Source organism: Heterocephalus glaber, unplaced genomic scaffold (genome assembly GCF_053883595.1).
Source record: "Heterocephalus glaber isolate CG9 unplaced genomic scaffold, H.glaber_assembly_v1.0 deba00001442, whole genome shotgun sequence".
Lineage (NCBI taxonomy): Eukaryota > Metazoa > Chordata > Mammalia > Rodentia > Bathyergidae > Heterocephalus > Heterocephalus glaber.
Genome location: NW_028258296.1, coordinates 46,509,637 through 46,534,037, shown reverse-complemented (window position 1 = coordinate 46,534,037; position 24,401 = coordinate 46,509,637). Strand labels below are relative to the sequence as shown.

General features: G+C 48.6%; 1 protein-coding gene across 2 annotated transcripts in view; it reads left to right on the top strand.

Moving 5' to 3' along the window:
• The first annotated feature begins 7,933 nt into the window (after window positions 1-7,933).
• Window positions 7,934-24,401, top strand: part of Kcnd3 (potassium voltage-gated channel subfamily D member 3) — a 215,914-nt gene continuing 199,446 nt past the window's right edge. Inside the window, exons 1-2 of one of the 2 annotated variants that reach the window (XM_004853729.4) lie at window positions 7,934-8,700; window positions 15,184-16,361. In XM_004853729.4, the coding sequence (XP_004853786.1) occupies window positions 15,256-16,361 (1,106 nt within the window). In that variant the 5' untranslated portion in view covers window positions 7,934-8,700; window positions 15,184-15,255. The remainder of the gene's footprint in view (window positions 8,701-15,183; window positions 16,362-24,401) is intronic. The other variant, XM_004853728.4, reaches the window with a different exon arrangement.

Sequence of the window (24,401 nt, the reverse complement as noted above, 5' to 3'; positions counted from 1 at the left end):
TTTGATGAAAGCTAACTGAAATTAAGCATGTGAGAAATGAGTCCAGTTGGATTCATGACTATGATTCTTGGCTCTCAGCTCAGCCTCCTCACACTGACTGGACAGCATCGCTGCTGCCACCAAAAAGCATGCACATGGAAGCACTGCTGCCAGGCAGTTTATGTATATCCTGTTCTGCCCAAGGGACAGGATATACTCTGGGCAGGATTCAGCAAGCCCTTGAACTTGCCTAACCCAGGGACCACTCCTGGACACAGGGGCAGATAGCAGACAAAGGTTCTTAGCATCACATGAGGAGGAAGAAAGGACTTCTCCCCTGGAGAGATGGCTTTTATTGACCATAACAAGGGCACAACTGCTGAAATATACACAGATTAAATTATATGATATCTGGATTTTGCTTCACAGTTATGGGGTGGGGTTCAGATAGAGATGAAACATAATTGGCCACGAGTTGGTAGAGATTAAAGCTAAATGAGGCTTTGTGGGGTTATATTATAAAACTCTCTTGTCTCTTGTATATGTTAGAAATGTCCTATAGTAAAGAATTTTTCAAAAGAGCCATGAGGACCTACATTTAACAAGAATTTTTCAGAGAAATCCAAAAACCTCGTATGACCTTGTAGGGCAGGGGAGAGTAGCTGGCCTGTCCTTTTTACTTGTTGACTCACCAAAGCAATTAATGATTTTGCAGCTGGTCTCCCACAAACCTAGGGAGGCAAAAAACAACCAGCCTCAGCCCCGAGCTCTGAAGAAAAAAATACATTTGAGTATAAGTATCGTAGATGTGCAGTGCTGAAGGGGCCCTGGTACTCATGAGCTGTGTCTGTTTACTGAGAGAAGGTCAGTGTCTAAAACCGATGCACAAACCTTATTACAAAACTCCTACAAAGGCTAGAGACAAGATTTCCTAGCGGCAGAATTCAGAAACAGCCCACCTGTTGCTTATGATTGCATCACTTGGACCAGTTTTAAGTGTAGACAGGACTCTGCAGAATCACAAAGAGCCTCCTTGTCCCCCACCCTCCCAATTGCCCCATTACTCTGATGAATATTTGACATCCCACTCACTTTATTTCATTGTCTTGACTGAAGGCTCTTCACTGAAGAATGTGAATACTGCATCTCTGGATGAGATAGTCACTTACACATTAGTGTAAATGATTGTATCAGTTATTCTGATGAGGAGGGAATAGGGAGAAGTCAGCACTTGAAGGCAATTGAAAAGTGTCTAAGAACAAATTTCTTTGATTTCCCCCATTTACTGGAAATGGAAAGAACTCTAGCGATGTACTATACTTTTGGAAGCTGTGCCCAAGATTTAAAAGAGCTAGTTTCAGACTCAGTCATAATATTATAACAGCCAGCCTTTTTCTTATTGTATGTGAGACATGTTTTATGGATTATCTGACTCCATCCTCATATGCCTTATGAGTCGACACCATTATTAGAACCTATTTTACAGGGCCCAGGAAGTAGCTCAGTGGCACCGCACCTGCCTGGCAAGTGCAAGGTCCTGAGTTCCATCCCAGTACTGGAAAAAAAAAAAAAAAAGAAAGAAAGAACCTATTTTACAGGTGAGAGAGTCACATAGCTGGTAAATGACAGAGCCAGGTCTGTTCAGAGCCCATCTTCTCCTACCAAGCCTTCAGTGTCCCAGATTTGCTGATGCGGTATTTGTGCAAGTTTACCCTTAAAATCAGCAACCTTTGGTCTAGGCATCTCCTTGAGCCATGTTAGAGTTTTGGCTAAATGGGTTTTTGACAGGCCCTCATGCAGGTCTTTATGAGGAGCACAGTCACAGCTGCAGGCAACCAGGGACATATCCAGCTGACTATGCCCTAGCCGTTCCCCAGGAGGTGATGTTCTGGGGATGTGATTGACATCCTGCCAGAGGGGAAAGAAAAGAATTCCCTGAAAACCAATCTGGTTCAAGAGAACACTGGTCGGATCTCTGCAGGCAGATCGACTGAGACTCACTTTGTAAAAGCCTTTCCCTCTCTCCTCACTGAAGCGGGGGGGGGGGGGGGGGGGTTTGGGGCCCTTTTCATCTAGGATCAGCCAAAACTCCAATGCCCTCTTCCTTTCTCTCTGTCCTCATGCCAATGCTCAAGATCCATTAGATGAGACCTGGAGACTGATCAGTTAGTAAATTTATCACATACTCTCAGTTACACATAATCAAGGGAGCTATGGGAACACAGGTTTAACAAATTCATAGTACAAATTCACTGTGCATTTGCAATGTGCCTAACACTGAGCTAGGATTCTCAGAAATGGCTGAGACACGACTCTTGCCTTAAACAGCTTAAAGGCCAGGAAGGGACACTACCATGCAGACAACTAAGACCACACAGGTTTGAGATACACAGGAAAGACCGTGGAAGCCCAAAGTAGAGAATGGTTAGTTCATCCTAGGTTTTGGGGAGGACTTAACCAACATTTGGTCTGTGACCTTTGTGCTGAGTAGTTATGGGTTGAGGCTGAGTGTGAGTCTGCTGGGAAGATAGATGGAACCAGGAAATGGTGGAAGGCATTTCTGGAAGAGGGTTCAACCTACACAAAGGCTGAGGATATAAAAGCATGAGATCTTGTCGGGTAACAGAAAAAAGGTTTGTGTGCTAAAAAGAAGAGTATGAGTGAGTGGAAGAAGGAAGGCTAGAAAGAAGTGATGAGATGACATACTGGCAGGAGAGTTTAGAGGAAAGAGTTGACTGCAGAAGGTTGAAGATGGGTGATGAGATGAAGCCTAGGAATGGCTGTGCACAGTGGTGGAGATGTAGAGTAAACAGAGCTCGGAGAGCTCAGGAAAGGACCATAAACATCCAATTGAATCTGAAACCACTGCCTCACTAAACTTCACAGGAAAGGGGCAGGTAGAGGAGCAAAGAGGACCAGGGCAGAGCCCTTGGAAACATCAGAACATAAGGAAAATGTGCTACTGAAGGAAAACAAATCATTACATCACAGAGTTCTATCTCTATCCTTCACCATAGCTATGCTGCCTTCAAGATCTGTCTTGGTCAGAGCAGTTATCAGGCTGCCAGAGCTCCACAGGAAGGGCTGTGGAGCCCAGCAACTTTGATCACTTCTCATGTGCCAGTATTGGTCGAACTATATTGACTAATGAGATGACCACCCAAGCCATGACTGACCTCTTAAATGGGATGAAGTCTGAGGAAGTAAGGGTTCTCTTCCTTCATAAAGGGAGCAGAAACACCTAATGGGTGTGAATTCAGCTATCACCACAAGGTTGGACAGTATCTCAGTTATTTTCTTGTTCCTTGGACAAAGTATGCAGCACCCATAACTTAAAGAAGAAGGCTATTTTGACTCACAGTTTGTGAGTTCAGTACACAGTTAGCTGGCTCCAAGGCAGAAGCTGCATGACAGGTCAGCATGGTAGAGAAAAGCAGCTCATGCCACGGCAGCCAGGATACAGAGAAGAAAAGAGCCAGGGACAAGAATAGACCTTTTCAAGTCATGCTCCCAGTGACCCATTTCCAACTGAGCCCCACCTCCTAACAGCACATTCAGGTACTCAAATTATTAGTGGATGCATCCATTGATTAGTACAGCACCCCCCCCAATCCAATCAACTTCCAAACACCTGAGGCTTTAGGAGATATTTTAGATTCAAACTATAATAGACAGACTATCCTGGTGTGGCCAACTGGACACCCTGGGGTGATACTCAGCAGGTGAACCTCTGGCCTTCTGGAGGGGACAAAGTCCTCAGCATTTACACTACCACCACCTACCTCACCTTGGAAAATGAATCCCACCAAGCTGTGGGATTCCTGATACAACCACAACCTGGACACACTAAGCCCTACCCACCCATACACCTGTGGAGTCCAGGCATGGGAGAGGTCAACCAAGTTAACTCTTATCTGAGTAGGTCACTTGTTGTGGTTTGTGTTTAGATGTCCCCCCAAAGCTTCATGCAGATAGATGAGGTGGGGCTTTCTTTTCAGAGGTGGCTGAATCTGGAATGTGTGATGCTGAGATTAAGGGTGTGTAATTACTAAGCCGCTACACATGAGTGATTGGATTGGCACCGCTCAAATCCAGGTACTCTGGATGGGATAAAAGAGGCAGAAAGACACTGTTAAGGCTCTTTTGTTGCTTTTGCTGTCTTCCACTGCCACGAACTGTTGCCCCTCTGCAACCCTGCCTTGGAGCCAGCTGATTATGGACTGAAATCTTTATGAACTGTAAGCCAAATAAACCTTTCCCCCTTTAACTTTTGGTGTCAGGTATTTTTTCTCAGCAAAGAGAGAAAAGTAGCTAACACAGCACTCTACCCTCCAGAAGAGGGAAGGGCCAGGATCCTGAGAGGTGGCAAGAAGGAGAGTTTAGAATTTCATGCTACCTACACAGCCTTACATCCCTCTGGAAGTCCCATTGATTACCTTCAGCTTCCAACTACCAGTTTCGCATCTACCAGGCAGGATTACTAAAGATCTAGCAAAGAACCAGTATAGGGAAGCTCCTCCACTTAAGGCTGATGTGTGAAGCCTGATACAATCTAAGACCAGCAATGTTACCTCGGGTCCCTTGGCCAGCCTTCCTGTCCTCAGTCTTTGTAGCTCCTCCTGTCTGTCCTCCTGAGTGCCCGTATCTGCACACGGACAGAGGTGAGGTGGGCTGTGAGGCAACTGAGTAAATGCTCATGTGCACAGTGGTGGGATAAGGTACGGGAGACAGCAGCAGGGTCAAAGTGAGAGGACCCCAAGCCTCGGGGGTGACTTGGAGAACAAGAGGACACTCCTCCTGAGTGGCCACTTCCAGAAAGGTAAATCAGAGTCTGGGACCATGTGGACAGTGAACATCCTGGAATTTACTCCTTCTGCCTAAAATTGGCCCCTAAATTTGCCCATGACTTCTGACATACAAGCGCCAGCCTCATCCCCAACACGAAGGCTCTCCCTCTATTTTGGCACCGAAGTTTCCCTTTTGGGGCCTAGGGAACCAGCTACCCGACAAGGTGAACTTGATTCACTGTGGGCTGTGGCCTGGCATTTTTGTTGTTACGTGCACGTGTGCATTTGTATTTGTATAAAATCTGGTAGTTATACCTTCCTCCTGAGCCAGATTTCTCCATGACTCCTGCTTGTACCACTCTTGAACAACCACCAACAATTACATTGTACTTTCCATGCCTCAGGCACTGCTCTAAATACTTAATTTGTGATAGTTTATTTAATCTTCACAACAATCTAATAGGTAGACAGTATTATTTATTTGCATTTTAGAGATGAGGAAATCCAGGTACAGAGAGATTAAGTAGCTTCTCCAAGGTCACATAGCAGAGGCAATATCAGGCTTTGCAACTGCCTAACAATTCAGGCAGTTTGAACTTAAGTTTCTTACCTGCAAGGTACATAGCATCCTGAAAGTAGAAAGCCTGCAACTCTCAGAGTATAGCTCCACCTTCAAATTTCCAGCCCCAGCCTGGGGCAAATTGCTGAAGTAGGACAGTCACAAAAAGTGAGGGTGGGAGTGACCCTTAAGGACATTCTGAGGCAAGCTTCAAAGAGCAAGCCTGAGCAGAGCAGCCCTGGGAAGCGGTGGCACAGATGCATCAGCCTGGCTCATCAGCAAAGAGGCAGGCAACTTTGAGCATGGCTGCTTCTTACCCTCACAGTCCACACGGTGACAAGCTCTGCAAATAGCGGCCAGAGCCATGGGACTAAAGAAGACTCCTCATGTGTGCACAGCTCGGAAAGGACACACACGCACACACAGAGTAGTCATCCATAGAAGCTCCATCTTTAAATAGAAAAGATATCCTGAAAATACACTCTGAGCTTGCAGGCGTTCACATACACAGACACACAGGCCAGGGCTGGCCGAGTGACTGAACAAATGCCTCAGCTGTGCCTACGTAGCAAGAGGAGGAAATCTAGTGCCCTGGCAGCTCCTGACTTTCAGTTCCTATTTAAAATGTCTGAATTGGGAGCATCGACAAGCTCCCAAATTAGCTTTTTAAATAGAACCTGAGAGTTAAAGGAAAAGCGGCCGTGTCATGGGGGAAAAGCAAGTGAAAATCCCGGCCAGGCTGGGGCGGGGAACAGGCGGTGCTAGAAAGAAGTAATGGGAGTGTTGCATAGATAGCATCCTGCTGGACAGTGACTCTTCCAGCTGTCCCAGTCCACAGACCTCGTTTCCCCCTCACCGGCTCTGTTCTATTTTCCACGTCACCTGGCTGTGGAAATGGCTATAAACAAAGTCCACACTGTGGCCTACACTAGAGGTCTAATCTCTCATACTTTCCTGTAGATCTTCCAGACAAAACAGAGAAGAGTCCACAGCTATTGCACCAGACAAAAACCTGGGAGGAATGTGGCAAGAAGGGGTGGGGCAGGGTGTCTAAATCAAAGTCCTAGCTTCAAACAGGGATCACAAGGTCCAGGACACCACAACTGCCCATTAGTTGATCACTCCAGAGAAGGAATGATGTTGCCAGCTAACTGTTTCCTGAAGCCCCCAAGCTTTGTGGCAGACTCAGGCTCTGAGTACCCTCAAGATGCAAAACAATGGTGAGAAAGTATAGGAGTTCAGATTTGGGCAGAAATAAAATAGTGGGTTTCAACTCCCTCAGGCTGGACATGGGGTAGAAGAGCAAAGGGACTTGCCCCCCAGAGACTGAAGCACCTTCTTCCAGGGGCAGAGGTTGGCAATAGTGAGAAAACTAGCTTGTCTCCAGCGGGTAGGAGGGAGGTGGGATCAGTGCCAAGGCCTTCCCTGAATTCTTCCGAGGTCTGCCAGGGAGTGGCAGTGTTGTTAATCATTATTACTGTATGCAAATCAGTATGCAAATCCCATACAGCTCTGGGATTCCTGGTAAACGCTAATGGGGCCCACGTCCACCTCTGGAAAGGCCAGTTGTGCACCTTTCAGACTGACGCACTGAGTTAGCATTGGGGAAAGAGGAGAAAACTGATGAATGAGGGGCTCCAAGCTGCCAGGGGCCCACAAGGGCTCACAACACAATGCTAACTGACTTCTGACTTATGCACATTAATCTGGAACAAGGTTAGTAGTTGTCACAAGCCAGAAGCCCCATTCTGGACTTAGCAAAGTCTTTTTCCAGCGCCAGATCCAGAAGTATCTTGGCAAATACACCCTCACCGCACTACGCATATTTTCCTTGGTCTACCTCTCAGCACACACCTCTCCATATTCAGAACTGTGATTGCTGGAGCCAAGTGTTCCGGTCCCTGCTGAAGCACGGAGCTGCCCAGCATCCTGAGCTCCAGGCTGAGATCTTGGGATTCCTCACACTGAGCAGGAAATGGAGAGAAAGCCAGGGCCACCGGTCCGCTCAGAGCCAACCCTAGGGTGGCAATGGCCCTTCCGTAGCACGCTGACCTCCCGCTCCCCATTCTTGGTTAAGGCACCAAACAGCAGGGTTCTATGGGCTTCAGGGAGGGGCCAGGGGCTGGGCCAGCTCCTGGAGGAAAGGAATGGTCTCCAATCACGCTCCTGAGTCGACTCTTGAGTGTGGGTACTGGGTGCACGTGGCGGCACATAAGAGCGAATCCCGACCTTCTGGCTATGACCTCGCGCTCCTGCAGGAGAGAAGCTCTTGCGTGGGGTAAGGGTAGTGAGTCCCCCCGGAACCTGTCCAGTCAGGGCGCACGCAGCTGACAGCCCGGGGCCAGACAAGAAGCCTGCGCGGTGACCTGCGCCACCTCACCAGGTGGCCAGGCGCTAGACGCTGCCTCGTGGACAGTGAGAAAGAGACACCCACCTAGGCGCACACACCTCACGCGTGCACACGCCAGCCTTCCCCGCTATCTCTTCCCGGGTCTCCAGCAACACACGCCCCCAACTCACGCTCACGCCGTACTCCCGGCCCACCCCACCCCCAAGCCGAGCTCACCCAGTGCCCACCCTCACCGGCACACGCGCTCACACCCGCGGCGGCACACTCCACTACCTCCGGGCACACCCTAGGATTCCTCCACTCGCCGGGGAGACACACCGGGCTCAGCTTCGTCTCTCCACCCCCAACCCCCCTCACGCGCGCGTCCCTCTGCGCGCACACACACACACACACACCCTCGCTCGCCGAGTCACTCCCCCTCGCACGCCCTCGCCCTGGGCACCCTCCCGCGCCGAGGCTCCGGGTCCTCTTCCTCTCGCCCTCGGCTGCCTGCCGGCTCGGCGGCGGTCTCGGGTCGGGCCTGGGGCCGCTCGGCCGGCGGGGATCTGCGGGGAGCCGAGGGCGCAGCCTCGCCACCTCCCCCTGCTCCCCTCCCCGCCCCGCCTGCGTCGCGCCCCCACCGCCTCCTCGGGAGAGGGACCTCGGGAGAGGCAGCCCGTGGCCGGCCCGGCTCCGCTCCGCGCGGCGCCCGCAGCGGCGGGGGCAGTAAGCGAGCGAGGGAGCCCGCGAGCGGAGAGGCGAAGCAGGGAGGGGACTCGCTGCCGAGCTGGGGCTGGAGCGGCGGCGGCGGCGGAGGAGGAAGAGAAGGTGGAGAAGGAGGAGGGAGGGCCCCACGGACGGACGGACGCACGAACCGACTGAGCGAGGGAGGGAGCGAGCAAGACTTCGCTGGCGAGGAGGAGCGGCGCGAGCGGCGGCTGCTGGGCGCTTCCCCGCGCTGCTGGGCGCTCGGCGCCTAGGCGGCCCCTGGCCGCAGCTTCGTCGCGCGCACGCGGGGTGCGGGGCCTGGGGCTGCTTCGCCGAAGGTAAGAGGGACGCTACCGAGGCTTCTGGAGCCAGCAAGTGCGAGGAGCGCTGCTCCCACGCCTGTTGCTCCAGCTGCCCACGCGGCACCCTCCCACTCCCGCGCCCGGGTGGGTGGGCGTTGGGGCGCCGGAAGGATTGGGGGTGGGGCCGGTGCCGAGGGGGTGCCGGCAGCCGGCCCGGGGGCGTCGGTTCCCGCCGGCTGTGCAGCCACCTCCGGGCCAGGATGCGCGGTGAGGTTTGGGGGTGGGGGTGTGAACCTCTGCCCTCTTTCCATTGGCCTGCCTTCCCTGGGGGGTGCCCCGGGATCCGGCTGCAGGTGGCGAAGGCTTGCTCCGTGCCCGCTCTTTGTGAGCGGAGAAGGAGAGAAATGGCTGAGAGTGGAAGCTGGGAGCGGTTTGGGGCGCTTTGCAAAGTTCTTCAGCTCAGCGAGCCTGCGGTGTGCCCGTGTACCGACACAGGCCGGGGGCTGTCCATCTGGTCCTTCTGGGTGCAGCTTCCACCCTGCGAGCACCGGGGAAGGTTTCAAAGTGATGCCACAGGCCGTCGCGGCAGGGGGAAGAGGTTCCTAAGACTTGCCTTAGGACGTGTTAACACTAGGGGTGGGAGACTTCGGAAGGGGTTGTACAGAAGTTACCTAAAATTAACTAAATTATCGCTCTTGCTTAGTAGTGATTCGAATCAGGTCCAAGATGTTCTGCTTTTATCCTGATAAGTCAGCAACAGGCTGAGGTTCCAGACCTGGAATCTTATACCAAAGAGAAGGCAGCGTGTATTTCTTAAGGGGAGTATCTGAACTTTTTCGGGGTCCTACGCACACGGTAATCTGTTTGTAAGATCAGGCATACGTTGCTGTATTTTGAATGTATGTGTTGGTTAAATTTACAGCGTATTTACTGTTCCTTCAAGGGAGATGCTTAATATCTGTACAAAGGGTTCCTGGGCTAGCACCAATTCAAAACATATGCTGGGACACGGAAAGGAATTGACTTGTTTTTCCTTGTTACTACTTGAATGCAACAAAAGGCAAGTACACAAGCCTCCCTCCCCCAAGAAGAAAGATTAGTAGCTTGTTCTCTTTTGCTGTTGAGGAGGCTGGAGAGAGTTCGGGAAAGTGCCCTGGCCAGCCTAGGAGCGGCACTGCGGGGAAGATGATCTCCTGTGCCCCAGGCCTGTGCCCTAAGGATCTCCAGTATGTTTCACCCTGTCAGTTTCATGCTCCCCTACCTAAATACCGTGGACACAGGAAAAACCGCTGGGTCATGGATATCTTCCCCTGCCCCCAGACCATCCCCATTCTAGGATACGGATTATGATATGAAATTATGGGAAGTAAGTTTCCACAGACTGATCTATGAGGTCACTAAAGGGCAAACCCTGGAGATGTAACAGTTTTTGCTGCCTTGTGCTTGTGCCCAAGGTAGGTGTCAAATCCCAGGAGGACAGGCTGTCTGGTCATTCTGCCCGTTTCTGTTCCTTTTCCTCCAAAACCGAAGCTGTTTAACAGGGCAACTGACATTTTAAAGCGGGAGAATATTTGTTTCTTTTTTCCAGGATTTTTCCTCTTTATTATTTCAGAACTTACCTGCTTCAGATGTCTCTTCCCTACTCCCCCCACCCCCACCAAAGCTTTCCCATTGTCAAACTCTTCTGCCAAAAACAAAAATAGCTTCAGAGTTTTCATTTGTAAGGCGTCCACGTCCTAGTAAAATCTTGGCATTTGAGGCATGTGCAGTGCCATTGGCTGGAAATGGGGCCGCACTGTAGTGCCTGTTGCAGGATTCATACCCAGGCCAGCTCGGGGAGGTGCTGGTGATCGCTGCAGTGTGAGCCACAGGGACAGTCTCTGCTTGAGCCAGGTCATCCCTACAGAGTGGTTTAGTTGGTATGGCCATATCCCATATAGCCTTGGGCACGGTATCTGGTAGGACATTTGTCCTCCCCTTCCAAACCCAGTGTGTGTGCAGCACATATATGTACACGTGTGCACACATACACACAGAATGTAGCAGTGGGGTAATTGTTCCTTGTTTGGTACCTTTTACCCAGGTGGTCAGGTTTTGAGTCTCTAGAGACAGCCTGGTATTTGCCTGGCCTTCTCTAGGATGATTGTTCTGGATTAATGTTTGGGATAAAGTTTCAGCCTTAGGATCAGAGACTTTGTGATAGACAGGGAAAGGATTATTTTTGCCTTCTCCTGAGTTCTCCATTATCTATCTGGAAGCATTTTGTAAAATACTCATGGCCTTTGGAGAAGAGGGGCTTGGCAGGGGCCCGGTACTTGGCCTTGGGGCTCTTGGAGAATGGGAGGGAAGGGGCATCATCCTGTCCTTGTGCAAAGGCCTGTGTCTAGCCAAGCAAGGCTCTACAAGGTGCCTCCTGATCTGGCAGTCGCTTGCTCTTTGCCACTTGAACACCCTCCAGCTCCTACATCTCCATACCCCATTCTGGGATAGACACATAGTCAGATGTCCAGGTTCCCAGGTCTGAGGACTGGTCCCCTGTACTCAGGAGGGTGAGCCAAGGTTCTGTGCGTGGACCAGGCCTCAGGTTGCCTTGGGTTCCAAGTGATGCAGGTTGGGTCCCCTGTTCTGGACACCAGCCTCATCAGGAATTCCCAGAACTCCCTCTGCTGAGATGAGGCTCAAACTAATTGCATCCCCACAGCAGCAAGGCCAGATGCTCCACTTCCCACTTGGCACGGGCAGCTGTCATGAGGCCATCTCAGTGAGACCTGAGCTATGGCCTCCCTGTCCTGGATCCAGTAGAATCAGAGATCATTTAAACTGAAAGGTCCCCTTGTTACCTTCTTATCCAATTCTTTTGTATAGACGAGTACTCAGAGGTCCAGAGGATAACAGCGGCATGCTTTCGCAAGCTCAGGAAAGAATTGAAACTGGAATTCAAGGCCTCCAGAGCCCTTGTTCTCTTTTGCCTGGGGAAGATGGGGAGGGAACTTTCTGTATCCTACTCTCTTCTGTTGAGTAGGTCAGTATTTGGCTACACCTTGAACAAGAAAGCCATTTGGCAGTGTTCTGATCAATGATCTGTTTGAAAATTGTCAACTCCTATATTCATGGAGCTTAGCTCCTTCAAAGGAAATTTTCTAATTCTCAGTTTCCTTACCTATAACCTATGGGCACAAATGTCACATGATTTTTGTAGGACTAAATTACATGTTATGTGTAAAAGTGCCTAGGACAGTGCCCAGAGTATTGTTAGCACTCAGTAAACGTTAACTAAGTTAGAATCATCTGTGACTGGTGTCTAGCTTGTGGGCTGCTTCCTAGCTCCTTTACCCCTTGAAAACCTAGCCAAGTGTGCGCTGAGGGACTGTAAGTCTGGTCCAAAGAAAGCACAGCTCATTATAAGGGTATATTTCTGAAAGAAAGGTGTGCAATGAAAGATGTGTTCCCACATCTTCTATTAGCTGCAGGTGGATTACCCTCTGCTGTGGATGAATGACCCCCATTCTTCCTCTGGTTTTCTCAGTTCCGTAATCAAGAGCTCATCAGGTCTGTGCTGTTTTTCTATTCTGAGGGGTGACACTTACAGGAAATGTCATTGTCATTCCTGTTGTGTTCTGCAGCATCTGAATCAGCCTCCCCTTTTTAGTGAGCAAAGGGACCTGTGAAAATTTTCCTTAGCATGTTGATGGGGAAACTGAGGCAGAGACCAGTTCCTTGAGAAAACTTGACTGAGGCTATCGTGAGTCAGAAGCAGAGTCTTGATTCTTGAGTTCTTTTGATTCAGCTCTGTCTTCAGAGGTCACTGTCTGTTTAGAAATATATTATTATTAGCAAGGCATGGAATACAATCGATGGAATACAAATGCCATCTCTAAAATAGGGTTCTTAGTTTAAACACCTAACCCTTAGTTTAAACAGCTGCACTGTGCTGTTTCCTGTGTTGTAATGAAAAGCTGAGGTGCCATGGTCTTTGCCCTTAAGGAGCTTACTATGGGATGGAGAGAGCCAGAGAATGGCCTGGCTACACACTTGATTCCACATCTAGAATGTCTGGATTTAAATCTCTCAACTTACTCACTATATCCTTTAGACAACTGTTATAACTCCTTAGCTGTCATTCCTCATCTGAGAAACAGGGGCTAAAATGGTGTCTGCCCCCCAGGGCTTTTGGTGGGATGGTTGGAGATGATCCAGGAAAGCAGGAGGTGCTGTCCCTGCCAAGGTCAGTGCTCAGCAAACTGAGTCGAACCCCTGTCCTGCCACTTCGGGGTTTGTCAGACCACTATGTATCTGTGAGCGTCAGTTTTCCTTGTCCATGAAGCAGGGGAAATGATAGACACTTCCTGCGGTGCAGGGATGGAGGGAATCCATTGGAAGTCTCCCATGGAGACTGTTAGCACAGTAAAACTGTTAGCACAATACCTTGCATAGAGGATGTGGTCAATTATTGTTAGCAAGACAAGTCCAAAGTATCTGTAATCCTGGCCAGAGGGCGACAGATGCTAGACAGGAAAGTGCTACAGCCCAAAGGAAGGAGAGATGCTCACAGTGGGAAAGGAGGAGGCATCACAGAGAGGGTGATGAACAGGTAGGAAACTGATAGGTGGGGTGAAAGTGGGTATTTCTGACAGGAGGAAGGACCCGGAGACAGACGCCCCTGGGGTCTGTTCATAAGCCAGCCCTTGCTTTTGTTGCTCAAAGTGAGAATGATCCATGTGCATGGCTGGAGTGTTAAGCCAGGATTCACTGTGGAGATGGTGGAATGCAGGCCAAGGAGTTTGGATTTTAATCTATGGGTTTGGGGGGGGGGAAACACAATCTGAACCTTGCTTTAGAGAGACTACTTTGAGTAGAATAAATTTCAGGGAAATCGGAGAAATGGTGGGCAGTGAGAGACAAGAATGTTGTTGGGAAGGAGACCTGAGAAAATCTGGGCCTTTATGAAGGCAGTAAGAGCTGTTGTCTCATTATTCAACATCTCTTGGGGTGGAGTTATAAGAAAGACAGTCAGGGTGATAGGTCTGAGGTTGTGAATAAAGAGGTAATTTAGACCTCCAGTTTCAGAGGCATCCAGGTGCAAAAGTCTAGTGGCATTTCAGAAGCAAGAGAAATCTAGAAGATCTGGGAGTCGGAGGGGAAGCAGGATTACAAGGAGAGATGAAGATCAGATCTTATTACAAGTCTTTGTGGAACAGAAAGAAATTTCAAGACTTACCTCTGCCTCATTTATTTAAATACAGTCAAATCAAGTGAATTGTAGAGGATCTAAATAATTCTGAGTTAGGATTTGTTCTGTGTAATCAGTCTAGGATTGGTGGAGATGAGCGTGCCAGCCCTGAACAATTTCCCGTTGCTGTTACGTGTGTTTCTGTGTCACCACATGTCTTCCTACAGATGGTATACATTTGGGGATTGCAGAGTCATTTCACTATCATCTTTAAAAAGCCAGATTTGGGGAGGTAAATCTGTTTCCTAAAGCCAAATGTAATTCTCCATGCCATTGTTCCCTTCTTAGGGGTGATGGAGAAATGTGGTTTGGAGAGCTATGGGTGCAGGGACAAGGTGGCCCACCTCTGGGGAAACCTCCAGGGGTAGAATATGGATCAGGTGAGAGGCTGCCATGGGAAAGAGTATTGTTATATAACCAGAGGGAGCTAAGGATGCTGGGCAGATGGAGTCGGGAGGTAAAGAAATCTAGGGATGGCAGCAATCGTGGATCAGCTTCCTCCAGGAAGGGAGAGAGGCAGTGCATTCTAAGTCAGGTAGACCAAGAATCCAAGAATTCTTTCATAGGACAGAAGAGAGACCCTGCTCAACCTCCTAACCTTCCCCATGTCTTTCCATCATGACATGGCTCTACGGGAGGCACTTGGACATAGGTTGTTAGGTCAAGGAGCAAGACCAAGGGCCCCAGAGAGTAAGCACTCTCCCAAAAGCAGTGCTCTCTGTGGGGTTGGGGACAGAGCTTCCTATGCTGTCATCTACCATGCAGAGAATTTTCTAGACATGGGCAATCTTAGTCTCTTTCTCACCAGGGAGGAGTAGAAAGGATATGTTTACCTGATCTCCCTCATCTCCACCCCATTCCTGATTACCCTAGTGGATGAAAAGTGAAATAAAAATTAGCATGTTTATCCCACTTTTAAATTCATTTAATGAGAACTCATTTACCCTCTCCCAATTTAAATTCATAATAACGCCATAACCTTTCAGAGTTGATTATTACCCGAGTCTTCCCACATCTTCCTGCTAAAGAGGCTTTCCCTCCAAATTCTCCTAAGCCCTCATGGAACTTGACAATTTGTCAGGTAGTCAGCATCATCTGGTGATCCTGCCCCTCTGCCCTACTTCCCTGCTAGGTGCTCTATTTGGGGAGGACAGAAAAGAATCAAGTTTTCTATCTGTGGTGGTTTCATTTTTATAAATTTGCCTTGGAAATGTGTTGTTTCACTCACCAGTGACCTTCCCCTTCCTCCCATTTCTTCAGCCCTTTCTCTGCTTTCTCCTGTCTCCCAGGGGTTGCTGAACTAACTCCAAGCTGGTGTATAAAGTATCCAAGCAGGCGCCGGCCCAAGAGCTGGAGTCACCATGGCGGCCGGAGTTGCAGCCTGGCTGCCTTTTGCCCGGGCTGCGGCCATTGGATGGATGCCAGTGGCCAACTGCCCCATGCCTCTCGCCCCCGCCGACAAGAACAAGCGGCAGGATGAGCTGATCATCCTCAATGTGAGTGGGCGGCGGTTTCAGACTTGGAGGACCACGCTGGAGCGCTACCCAGACACACTGCTGGGCAGCACAGAGAAGGAGTTCTTCTTCAATGAGGACACCAAGGAGTACTTCTTTGATCGGGACCCAGAAGTGTTCCGCTGCGTGCTCAACTTCTACCGCACAGGAAAGCTGCACTACCCACGCTATGAGTGCATCTCGGCCTATGATGACGAGCTGGCCTTCTATGGCATCCTGCCCGAGATCATCGGGGACTGCTGCTACGAGGAGTACAAAGACCGCAAGCGGGAGAATGCCGAGCGCCTCATGGATGACAACGACTCAGAAAACAACCAGGAGTCCATGCCCTCGCTCAGCTTCCGCCAGACCATGTGGCGGGCCTTCGAGAACCCCCACACCAGCACGCTGGCCCTGGTCTTCTACTATGTGACTGGCTTCTTCATTGCTGTCTCAGTCATCACCAATGTGGTGGAGACGGTGCCGTGTGGCACGGTGCCAGGAAGCAAGGAGCTGCCCTGTGGGGAGCGCTACTCAGTGGCCTTCTTTTGCCTGGACACAGCCTGTGTCATGATCTTCACGGTGGAATACCTCCTCCGGCTCTTCGCAGCGCCCAGCCGCTACCGCTTCATCCGCAGTGTGATGAGCATCATTGACGTGGTGGCCATCATGCCCTATTACATCGGCCTGGTCATGACCAACAATGAAGATGTGTCTGGGGCCTTTGTCACACTCCGGGTCTTCCGAGTCTTCAGGATCTTCAAGTTTTCCCGCCATTCCCAGGGCCTGCGGATCCTGGGCTATACCCTGAAGAGCTGTGCCTCTGAATTGGGCTTTCTCCTCTTCTCCCTCACCATGGCCATCATCATCTTTGCCACTGTGATGTTTTATGCAGAGAAGGGCTCCTCTGCCAGCAAGTTCACAAGCATCCCAGCCTCTTTCTGGTACACCATTGTCACCATGACCACACTGGGGTAAGTCAGTGTTAGTGGACCCAACAGGGTGGAGGTTGGGTGGACTGAAGATTTGTATGGTATCAGGATTGGGGAGAGGAGCAAGGAGTCCCTCACCCAAGTCCTGGGAGCCAGGGAAGTGGCAGCATCAGAAGGAGGAAGCCTTATGTGATATGTTTGGGGTTGTAACTTTTTCTGAATTATTTTAGAGATGAGACGTGTTTTATAAATGTGACAAATTAAGTCACCATTTCTTTTTTCTGCCAAGTGTTGTATGTTTGTTTGACGTGTATGTGTGGGGTGTGATGGTTACATTCTTATACCTGTGCTTATAAGGCCTGTGATGGGAAGGGAGACAGGGCATTGGGTGAGGGGGAAGAGTACTTTGAGAAGTTCAGTGAATGTTATATGAAGATACAGATTTTCTTCACCAGAAGTTACCAAGAATGCCTTTCAGGATCCTTCCTGCATTTTTTTTTCCCATTAAGTTTATTGGTGCATTTTAGGTATAAAATACAGTTACATTCATCGTTGGGATCTTGTACCTTTACATGATGTATCTTGGTTCTTGTTTTTTCGCCATTCCCTGCTCTTTCTTCACCCCCCCCATTTATAGACTTTGTTTCCATTTTTTTTCCTTTGCTCATATTTTTTCCTTTCCCTTTCTTTGTAGTATATTTGCAGGCTATTTTCATTTTGCTTTCCTTTTCTTCTCTGCTGCCATATTTTCTCAAGGGTCCAATGGCTCTGAAAATATTTCTCTAAGTGACCCCGAATTTGGATTTTCTGCAAAGTAAGGCACCTGTTCTTTTCTTTCATTAGAGGAGGAGTTGTCTTGAGAAAGCACTTCTCAGGGAGTGCTGGTCTCACTCGGACTACCTGGGTGGCAGTGAGATGGTCTGGATGGATCATGTGGTCAGGTAGAAGCAGCAGTATCATCAGAGGAAGGGATAGGTACCTGGGGAGGTCTTGCTTAACTCTGTCTTTTCCAGCTCTATGAAGTCTCCTCTCCATTGAGGTCACAGAAATGTATTTATGGTGCTGGGACGTGAAGCTTTGCATCAGAATAAGGGGGTTTAAGGAGGAGATTGCAGTCTTTACCCTAACAGAATTAGAGCCAATAAAGGCAGCTTTATGGAGACGTAGATTTCATAGGGGTTTCTGCTTCAGCTGTTGGAAGCTGTTGAGACTAATGCAAAAATCTCTCCACAATTCATATGCTGGATCTCTATTTGCTTAGGCCAGGGAGCGTTATATTGCTGATGGAGAATTCATGAACCTTTTTATTTGGTCTTTGACAATTGGTTAGGGGCATCCTGGTGATTTGATTTTTTTCATGGTGGTGGTGTCTGTTTTTTCCAAAATGCTTTCTATGCTTATTGGGAATGACTGAGCAGGTGAGGGGACCTTTAAAAATGATTACATTTGTCATTCTTCCATAAAGGAGGGGAAGGGAGTAGCAAAGGAGAGATAAGGGGTGTCACCTCCATTTGTGGAGGCCACATTTGATAGGGGCACTCAATTTACCTCTGTCTGACAAAAGCCATCCTCCCCATTTCCCCACTCCAGCACATGTGTACACACACACACTTCTTCAAACAGATGCTCACCCAGAATGGGTAAGAATATTTGCTTATTTGACTTTGTCTCCCTTGGCTCACGTGGCACATGTGAGCTTTTGGGCATCAAGGGATATTTAGGGATAAAATGGGCAAAGAACTGCCTGTTGTTAGAAGAAAGAAGCATCTTTAACTCTGACACTCATCAATCTGCCCTATATTTACCCCAACAGCAGTCCCATTTACCAGACCTTTAGGGTTCTACGTTCTTTACATGGCCTAAGGGTATGGTATTCTCTTCTACTCATTGCTAGCCAAGAAGACTTCAGTCTGACAATTTCTACATGTCAGACCCTGCACTAGGCACACAGAGCATCTTCATCCTTTCCAGCCTGACCCTGTCCATGCCTTCGTTTTCTTGAAGGGAACCTCACCCGTGGCCAAGCACCCTATCCTGATCCCAGCCACGATCCTTATACATTAAATATTTTCTTCTAGGTTGTTTAAAATAGTGCCTTAGAAATTAATGGTTTCTTTCATAGCAAAATCTAGTATTTTACTGCTACTGGGGAAATTGCTTATGTCCTTTGGCATTTGCCCTGTAGATCGAGGAGCAAGTCTAGCATCAGGGGGTGAACAGTCAGCCTCATATTTACCTTCTTGAGGTGGACGGGGTGGGGGGACTCTGCCAGAGATGGCATAAAGAAGAAAGGGATGTCTGCACTGGGGGAGTCATTCTTCCCCCTGACTGTAGGCCCTGTGGACTTTCTCACCCCATGCCTGAGAATGAGCAAATTTCTTTTTCCGTCCACAAGCATTAAAATGTCTAGTTTCTGGGAGGAGAACCAAGTGGGCAAGAAGGGAAGCCTTTAGTGGTGTCTTCCTTAAGCTCAGCTAAGTTACGAGAAAGCAGCCACCCCCCACCCCCCCACCCCCCGGCTGATATACCTCAATGCTAGATCAGGCTACTTTGATTTTGACCTGAGCTGGCAATTGGCACCATTACCAGGCTTGTTTGCTTGACTATACGTAGCAGGTGCTTGGTAAAATCCTTTTTAATGGATGGGTCAGAGTAAATGGGGCACCTTCTCCATTTGCTAGGCCTGATATTCTTCTCAGTCCCTTTTGAACGTATCTGTTCTCTCTTGAGGGTAGATCAAAGATTTGAGCCCGCAGAACCTACAGCTCCTTCAGTCTGTGTGCTCTGCTCTAGCCCTTGTTCCCCAGGAGAGAGGCAAGCAGTCATTACTAGTGACTGATCTGTCCACTGAGATGCTCAGTAGGACTACAGGCATTTTCTGGTCCTGACTGGAGGCCTCGCTGACTTGACCATGGAAACCCTTTCCTCTCTGCTGGCCCACCTTCTGACCACACTCCTTAGTTAGTTGTAGCCTTGTTCAGCCACTGCAGAAAGCCCATCTTTTTCTTATTCTGCATTGGCATTTGAGCCCCAAGTGGCTGAGGAATACCAAGGACCAATACTCTGCCACGGTCTGATTGCTTCCAATAGCTCCCAGCAGCTACCTACCTCTTCCTGTGTCCTGACCTTCACTCTTCTCCTTCTCCAAGATTTTATTTCTGGTCTAGACTGAAGAAGCTGTCTTCAGCTCCTTTGCAGAGCAGGGCTGGCTGACATTCCAAGGGCCGTTGTTCTGAGTGAAGGAATCCCGTTCTTGGCTTTGGTTGCCATCTCTGCCTGCTTTCCCAGCACCTCACAAGTGAGTTACTAGGTGTCCTCCAGGGAGGGATCTCTTTGAGCCAATTATCACTGTTTATTTAATAACTCAAAATACCTTAAGTATGCAAAAACAGTAAGAGCCCAAACTGCCACCTGGGCTTGGGGATGACTTTCTTTTGCAGCTTTCTGTGCTGATGGGGAAGACCCCTGATCTCTGCCTAGGTTTCCCTGTTGCTCCCTTGACAGTTGAGTTCCCAAATGCACCACTTAAGGATTAATTTCTGTACTCGTAATTGATGCTATAAATAAAACAAATCCCCAATTATCTCAGCTAACAGAGGGAAGGGATAACAGTACTCCCAGTATTAAATAAGACCAACATAACTAGTTTGGGAATGTATTATATGACATACACTTTTTCAGAGTCGATTTTCCTTCTTAATTTTGCTTGGCATCATACTTGGCCTGGACTGCTAGAGTGGGGACATAGGTGTGAGGGGAGCATGCAGGAGGAAAGCCCTAGGAGCAAGTGGCCATACAGGCTGCAGAGGGTCAGCTCCAGGCCTGGATGGGATGGGGCTGCTCTTGGATATCTTAGGGAAGGGAAATTGGGCATGGGAGAGGTGCAGAGCCGTGTCCACTCCTGATAAGATGACTCACTGCCCTCGTTGGCTCAGTTATATAATTGAGATCGGCAGCCTATCTGTCACCCCGTGCTCTGAGATGAGAGAGCTTTTGACAGTGTCCAAAAATCACTTTAACGAAAACAGAATCGATTTGTACTTCTTCCAAGCATGGAGCAGCCTCCAGGTGATTTGCATTTCTCTTTAAACACAATCCTGGAAGGGACCTGCCTGAGTTTCCAGGAGGCAAAGAGGCTCAGCTTGGAAGACTGAGATAGGAAGAGCACAGATTGGGGCCCTTGATCCGGCATTCCCAGTGACAGAAGCGAGCTAGTTCAAGATCTGTTTTTGTTAACCCTTCAGTTTCCAGCATTGTGTCTGCACTTTTATCTACTGCGTCCAGGGCCCATCAACTGCCTTGGCCTGGACACTGACCAACCAGGCCTGGCTGCATGGGAGTGGGTCCCTGCCCAGAGTCTGATCATGGTTCATGGACCGGGAACAAATGACCTTGAACCCTTTCCTTTGTTGATATTTATTTCTTAGCTGAGTGTTCTCTGGTGCTAAAATTCCTAAGATAAGATGGAAACGTGCATCCCAACATGGAATATGTCATTTGTTCAATATTTATTGAACACCTACTGTCCACCAGGCAACATGGTAGGCTCTGAGAATACACAAGGTCTGTGATTATACCTCAGCCCAATGTAAAGAACAGGCAAAACAAATCAAATGAGACTTGTTTCCCTTCCTTTGAACTTGATGTTTTTCCTACTGTGGAGACGACTCCTGTCACTCCTCTTATTGACTCACAACATCATTTCTTCAAACTTAACCCCACATCATCTTCTTCAAGAGGCTTTCCTGGCCCTTTAGGAGCTGGAGACCCTCCTTTTGCCTTTCATTACAGACCTTGCATTCTTCTATGTTGTCAATTACATTTTATCAACTTCCGTTGTTTGCATGTCCCCTCTCTCTGAATATGAGCTCTTCAAGGGCAGATCTCCGATCCAAAAATCACTGTATGATTCATGCTTAGCACATGGCCTGACATCTACTGGGCCTTAATACATATTCATTCAATCAAATGTGTTTTTTCTGAGATTGCTTAGCTTTTAGTATTCTTATTTGATGACCATCTTTGGGCCATTGTGAGAACCAAGCACAGTGCTGTCCAGATGTTACCTATGGGGTTGTGTCCGGCAGGCTGTCTGGGCAGAGACAGGGAGTCCAAGCAGGCACTCTACAAGACTTCAGCTTTAACAGGGCTGTAGCTTTTTGCAAGAGACATTTGCACCCAACCTTTGTCATTGCTTTTGACTACTTGGCCACGCTCCCCTCCAGATTCCAGGGCCAAGAAGGAACAGAAAGGGAACCACAGATAAGCCCCCGACCCATGACGTTTCGCTCCACTCAGTTATTTATTCCACAAATACTTACTGAGTACCTACTATGCACTGGGAATGCAACAGTGGAGAAACTAGTCTTATGCAGCTTGCATTTTAGAAGACAGGACCACAGTAAATAAAAAAATACATTGTTTCAGGCTACAGAGAAAAAACATATGACAGGAAGTGCTGAATGTGGGGGTCTGGGTGGAGCAAAGAAGAGCTGTTATTTCATATTAGGAGGTCAAGAAGAGCCTCTCAGATAAGGTTATACTGAGCAGAGACCTGAAGAAATGTGAGTAGCATGGGACCACCATTCCAGGCAGAGGAATAGCAAATGAAAAGGCCATCAGACATCAGGAGGAGCCTTTGTGTGCTATCCTTGGAATAGTGAGAAGGTCCTAAAGGTTGAGCGACATGAAAGTAGTCAGGAGAGGACTGGGAAGTGAGTCCAAGAGGTAAGAGGGGAAGCAGCTTGTTCAGGCTCCTCTTGACTACCACAAGACCTTGCGCTTTACTTGGCAGAGAAGGCTACTTGAGGGTTTTGAGCCACTGATTTGTGTTTTTGAAGAATCATTTTAGCCTCTGAGTCATAAGTAGATTGTAGGGGAAAAATTCTCAGAGTAATCCAGGCAAAAGTTGATGGTAGGACTGAAGATACTGGTAGTAGAGATGGGAGAAGTGAGGGACTCTACATGTATTTGGAGGGGGAGGTAACTGGAAGCTTTCTCAGGAAGTATTTGGTGGTCTTGCTCCCAAGCCAACTAAAAAATTCACAAGCAGAGGCTGGCCAGGAAGACACAGTTCTAAAGATCCGCTCCCCTTCTGGGTGGCACATTTCACAAGAAGAGGGCTTGGGCCTTGCAGGATGGCTGAGACCTCCATATGGAACAAATAAGCCCAGAGAGCTAAGTTGCAGCTGCAGCATCTCAGAGTGTGCCTTGTGCCGGCTATAAGGAGGGAGCATCTGTACCTTGATGGAGCAGTTACTGAGCACCTGGCAAAGAGTTTGGCATATGCTCCAAGGAGAAAACCTTGCTCATTTACTAGAACAGAGGCGATTGCTTAAACAGGTGGTGGCTGCAGGGTTTCAGGGCTGCAGAGGCGGGAAAGGTCAGTTCATGCCAGTGGAATTTGAGCCTTTTGGGTGCTTCACACTGGGAACATCACATTGGATTCGTCTTCCCATCCAGCAATTCAAATTGCTGCAATTTTTGGAAAGGGATTTCCAGGCTGGTGCTCATTTCACAGCTCTCTTCCGGAATCTCTTGAAATCAATCTCAACTTCTCTCTGCTTGGTTGTGTTTGGGTTTCCCTCTTTAAAGGCACTTGTAAACACAAACATGATTCTTCCTAGGGAACAGCAATTATTCTGCCTCAATTTAGTGTAAGTAAAAGGCAGCTTGGCCCTCCCCTTGCTTAGGGAAGGGAGAGAGCCCCTCAGTCACTGTTTCAGGGTTTTTTTTTTTCTCTCACCCAGGAGAGAGCGGCTGTTTCAGGCCATTGCAGAGTATTTGGTCTGTGTTCCATCACGGTTGGAGCTCTTCTGGGCCAGGGAGAGGAAGAGAGTTCCCCTCCTGCCCAGTTCTTGGGCAAGTAGCTCTGCCCACAACCACCCATTTCCAGGAAGATGACACCCTACTGAAAACTCAGATGTATCTCAAGTGCTCATCCTCTGGTGATGTCCAAGGTAGTGTTTCTTTTCTGAGAAGTAGGGACCAGGCCCTCCTTTTTGGAAGGAGCATACAAAATTAACCTCAGACCAACCTCTAGTGAAGACTTCCTCATAACAGTGTGGAAAGAGTTGCCACCTTGCTTTGGAGCATCCACGGGTCTCTGCCAAAAGGTTTAGCTCTCCTGGCCTCCAGCTCCTGCTCCATCCAGCCTGCTTTTCTCAAGTCAGAACACCGACCTCTTCTTTCCACTCCTCTCCATCCACCTAGCATGATGGAAGTAATGGCTGTGTGGGAAGGTGAAGACTGAGGAGGGAAGAGAGCTCAGCCTTTGCTGACCATGCCTGGATGGAGGAAGATTGCCTTTAGCTTGTGTAATCATATTCTGGATGTCAGGACTCTGAATCAGAAAAATCATTTTAATATAAGTGCCACCTCACACACAAGCTAGTTGATGGAGAGATGGATGAGCCTAGGGACACCGCCTTTGTAATGTGATGCTGTAAAATCCCATCACCTTCATTATTTCCCACCGAGCCAAGGCATCATAATACCCATGAGCAGCAGAACAGCTTGAATTTAATATACAGAAAGTCCAATCAAACAATAAATGGATGGAACTATATAAAGAAACCATTTTCTGAGAGGCTGGCTCTATTCTCTGGGATTCAGCTCCCTGACATATGAAATGTGCATCAATTTTCCCCAACTAATGCAGCTGCCGAATCACCACATGTGATATTTGTTTCTTTCAGAAGTAGAAAAGGGAACTTTCCCCACTGCATTATCTGGCTATCAGTGCAAAATTGCAAATCTCATTTTCTTTGATTTGCATCCAGTGGTTCCCAGTGGCACAGTGAGGTCCCTTCCAAGGCCAAGTAGACTAGAAATACAGCCCGGCCTGTGTCCTAGAACTCATCGGTCCCAGGGGCACTTTGTCAATCTCCTCAAACAACACATTCTGTACACCAGAGTGGTCTGTTTTAAGTGGCGGGGAATCTCTGCCCTTGGCAGTCACTGAAGAGAAATAGTCACACCTAGGGGCATTCTGCCACACTCTGGCTGCTTGCAATGCTGCAGTCATCCAGAATCTTGCCTTTGAGGTTGTTTAGAGCAAATATGTCATTCCAAACTGGATTT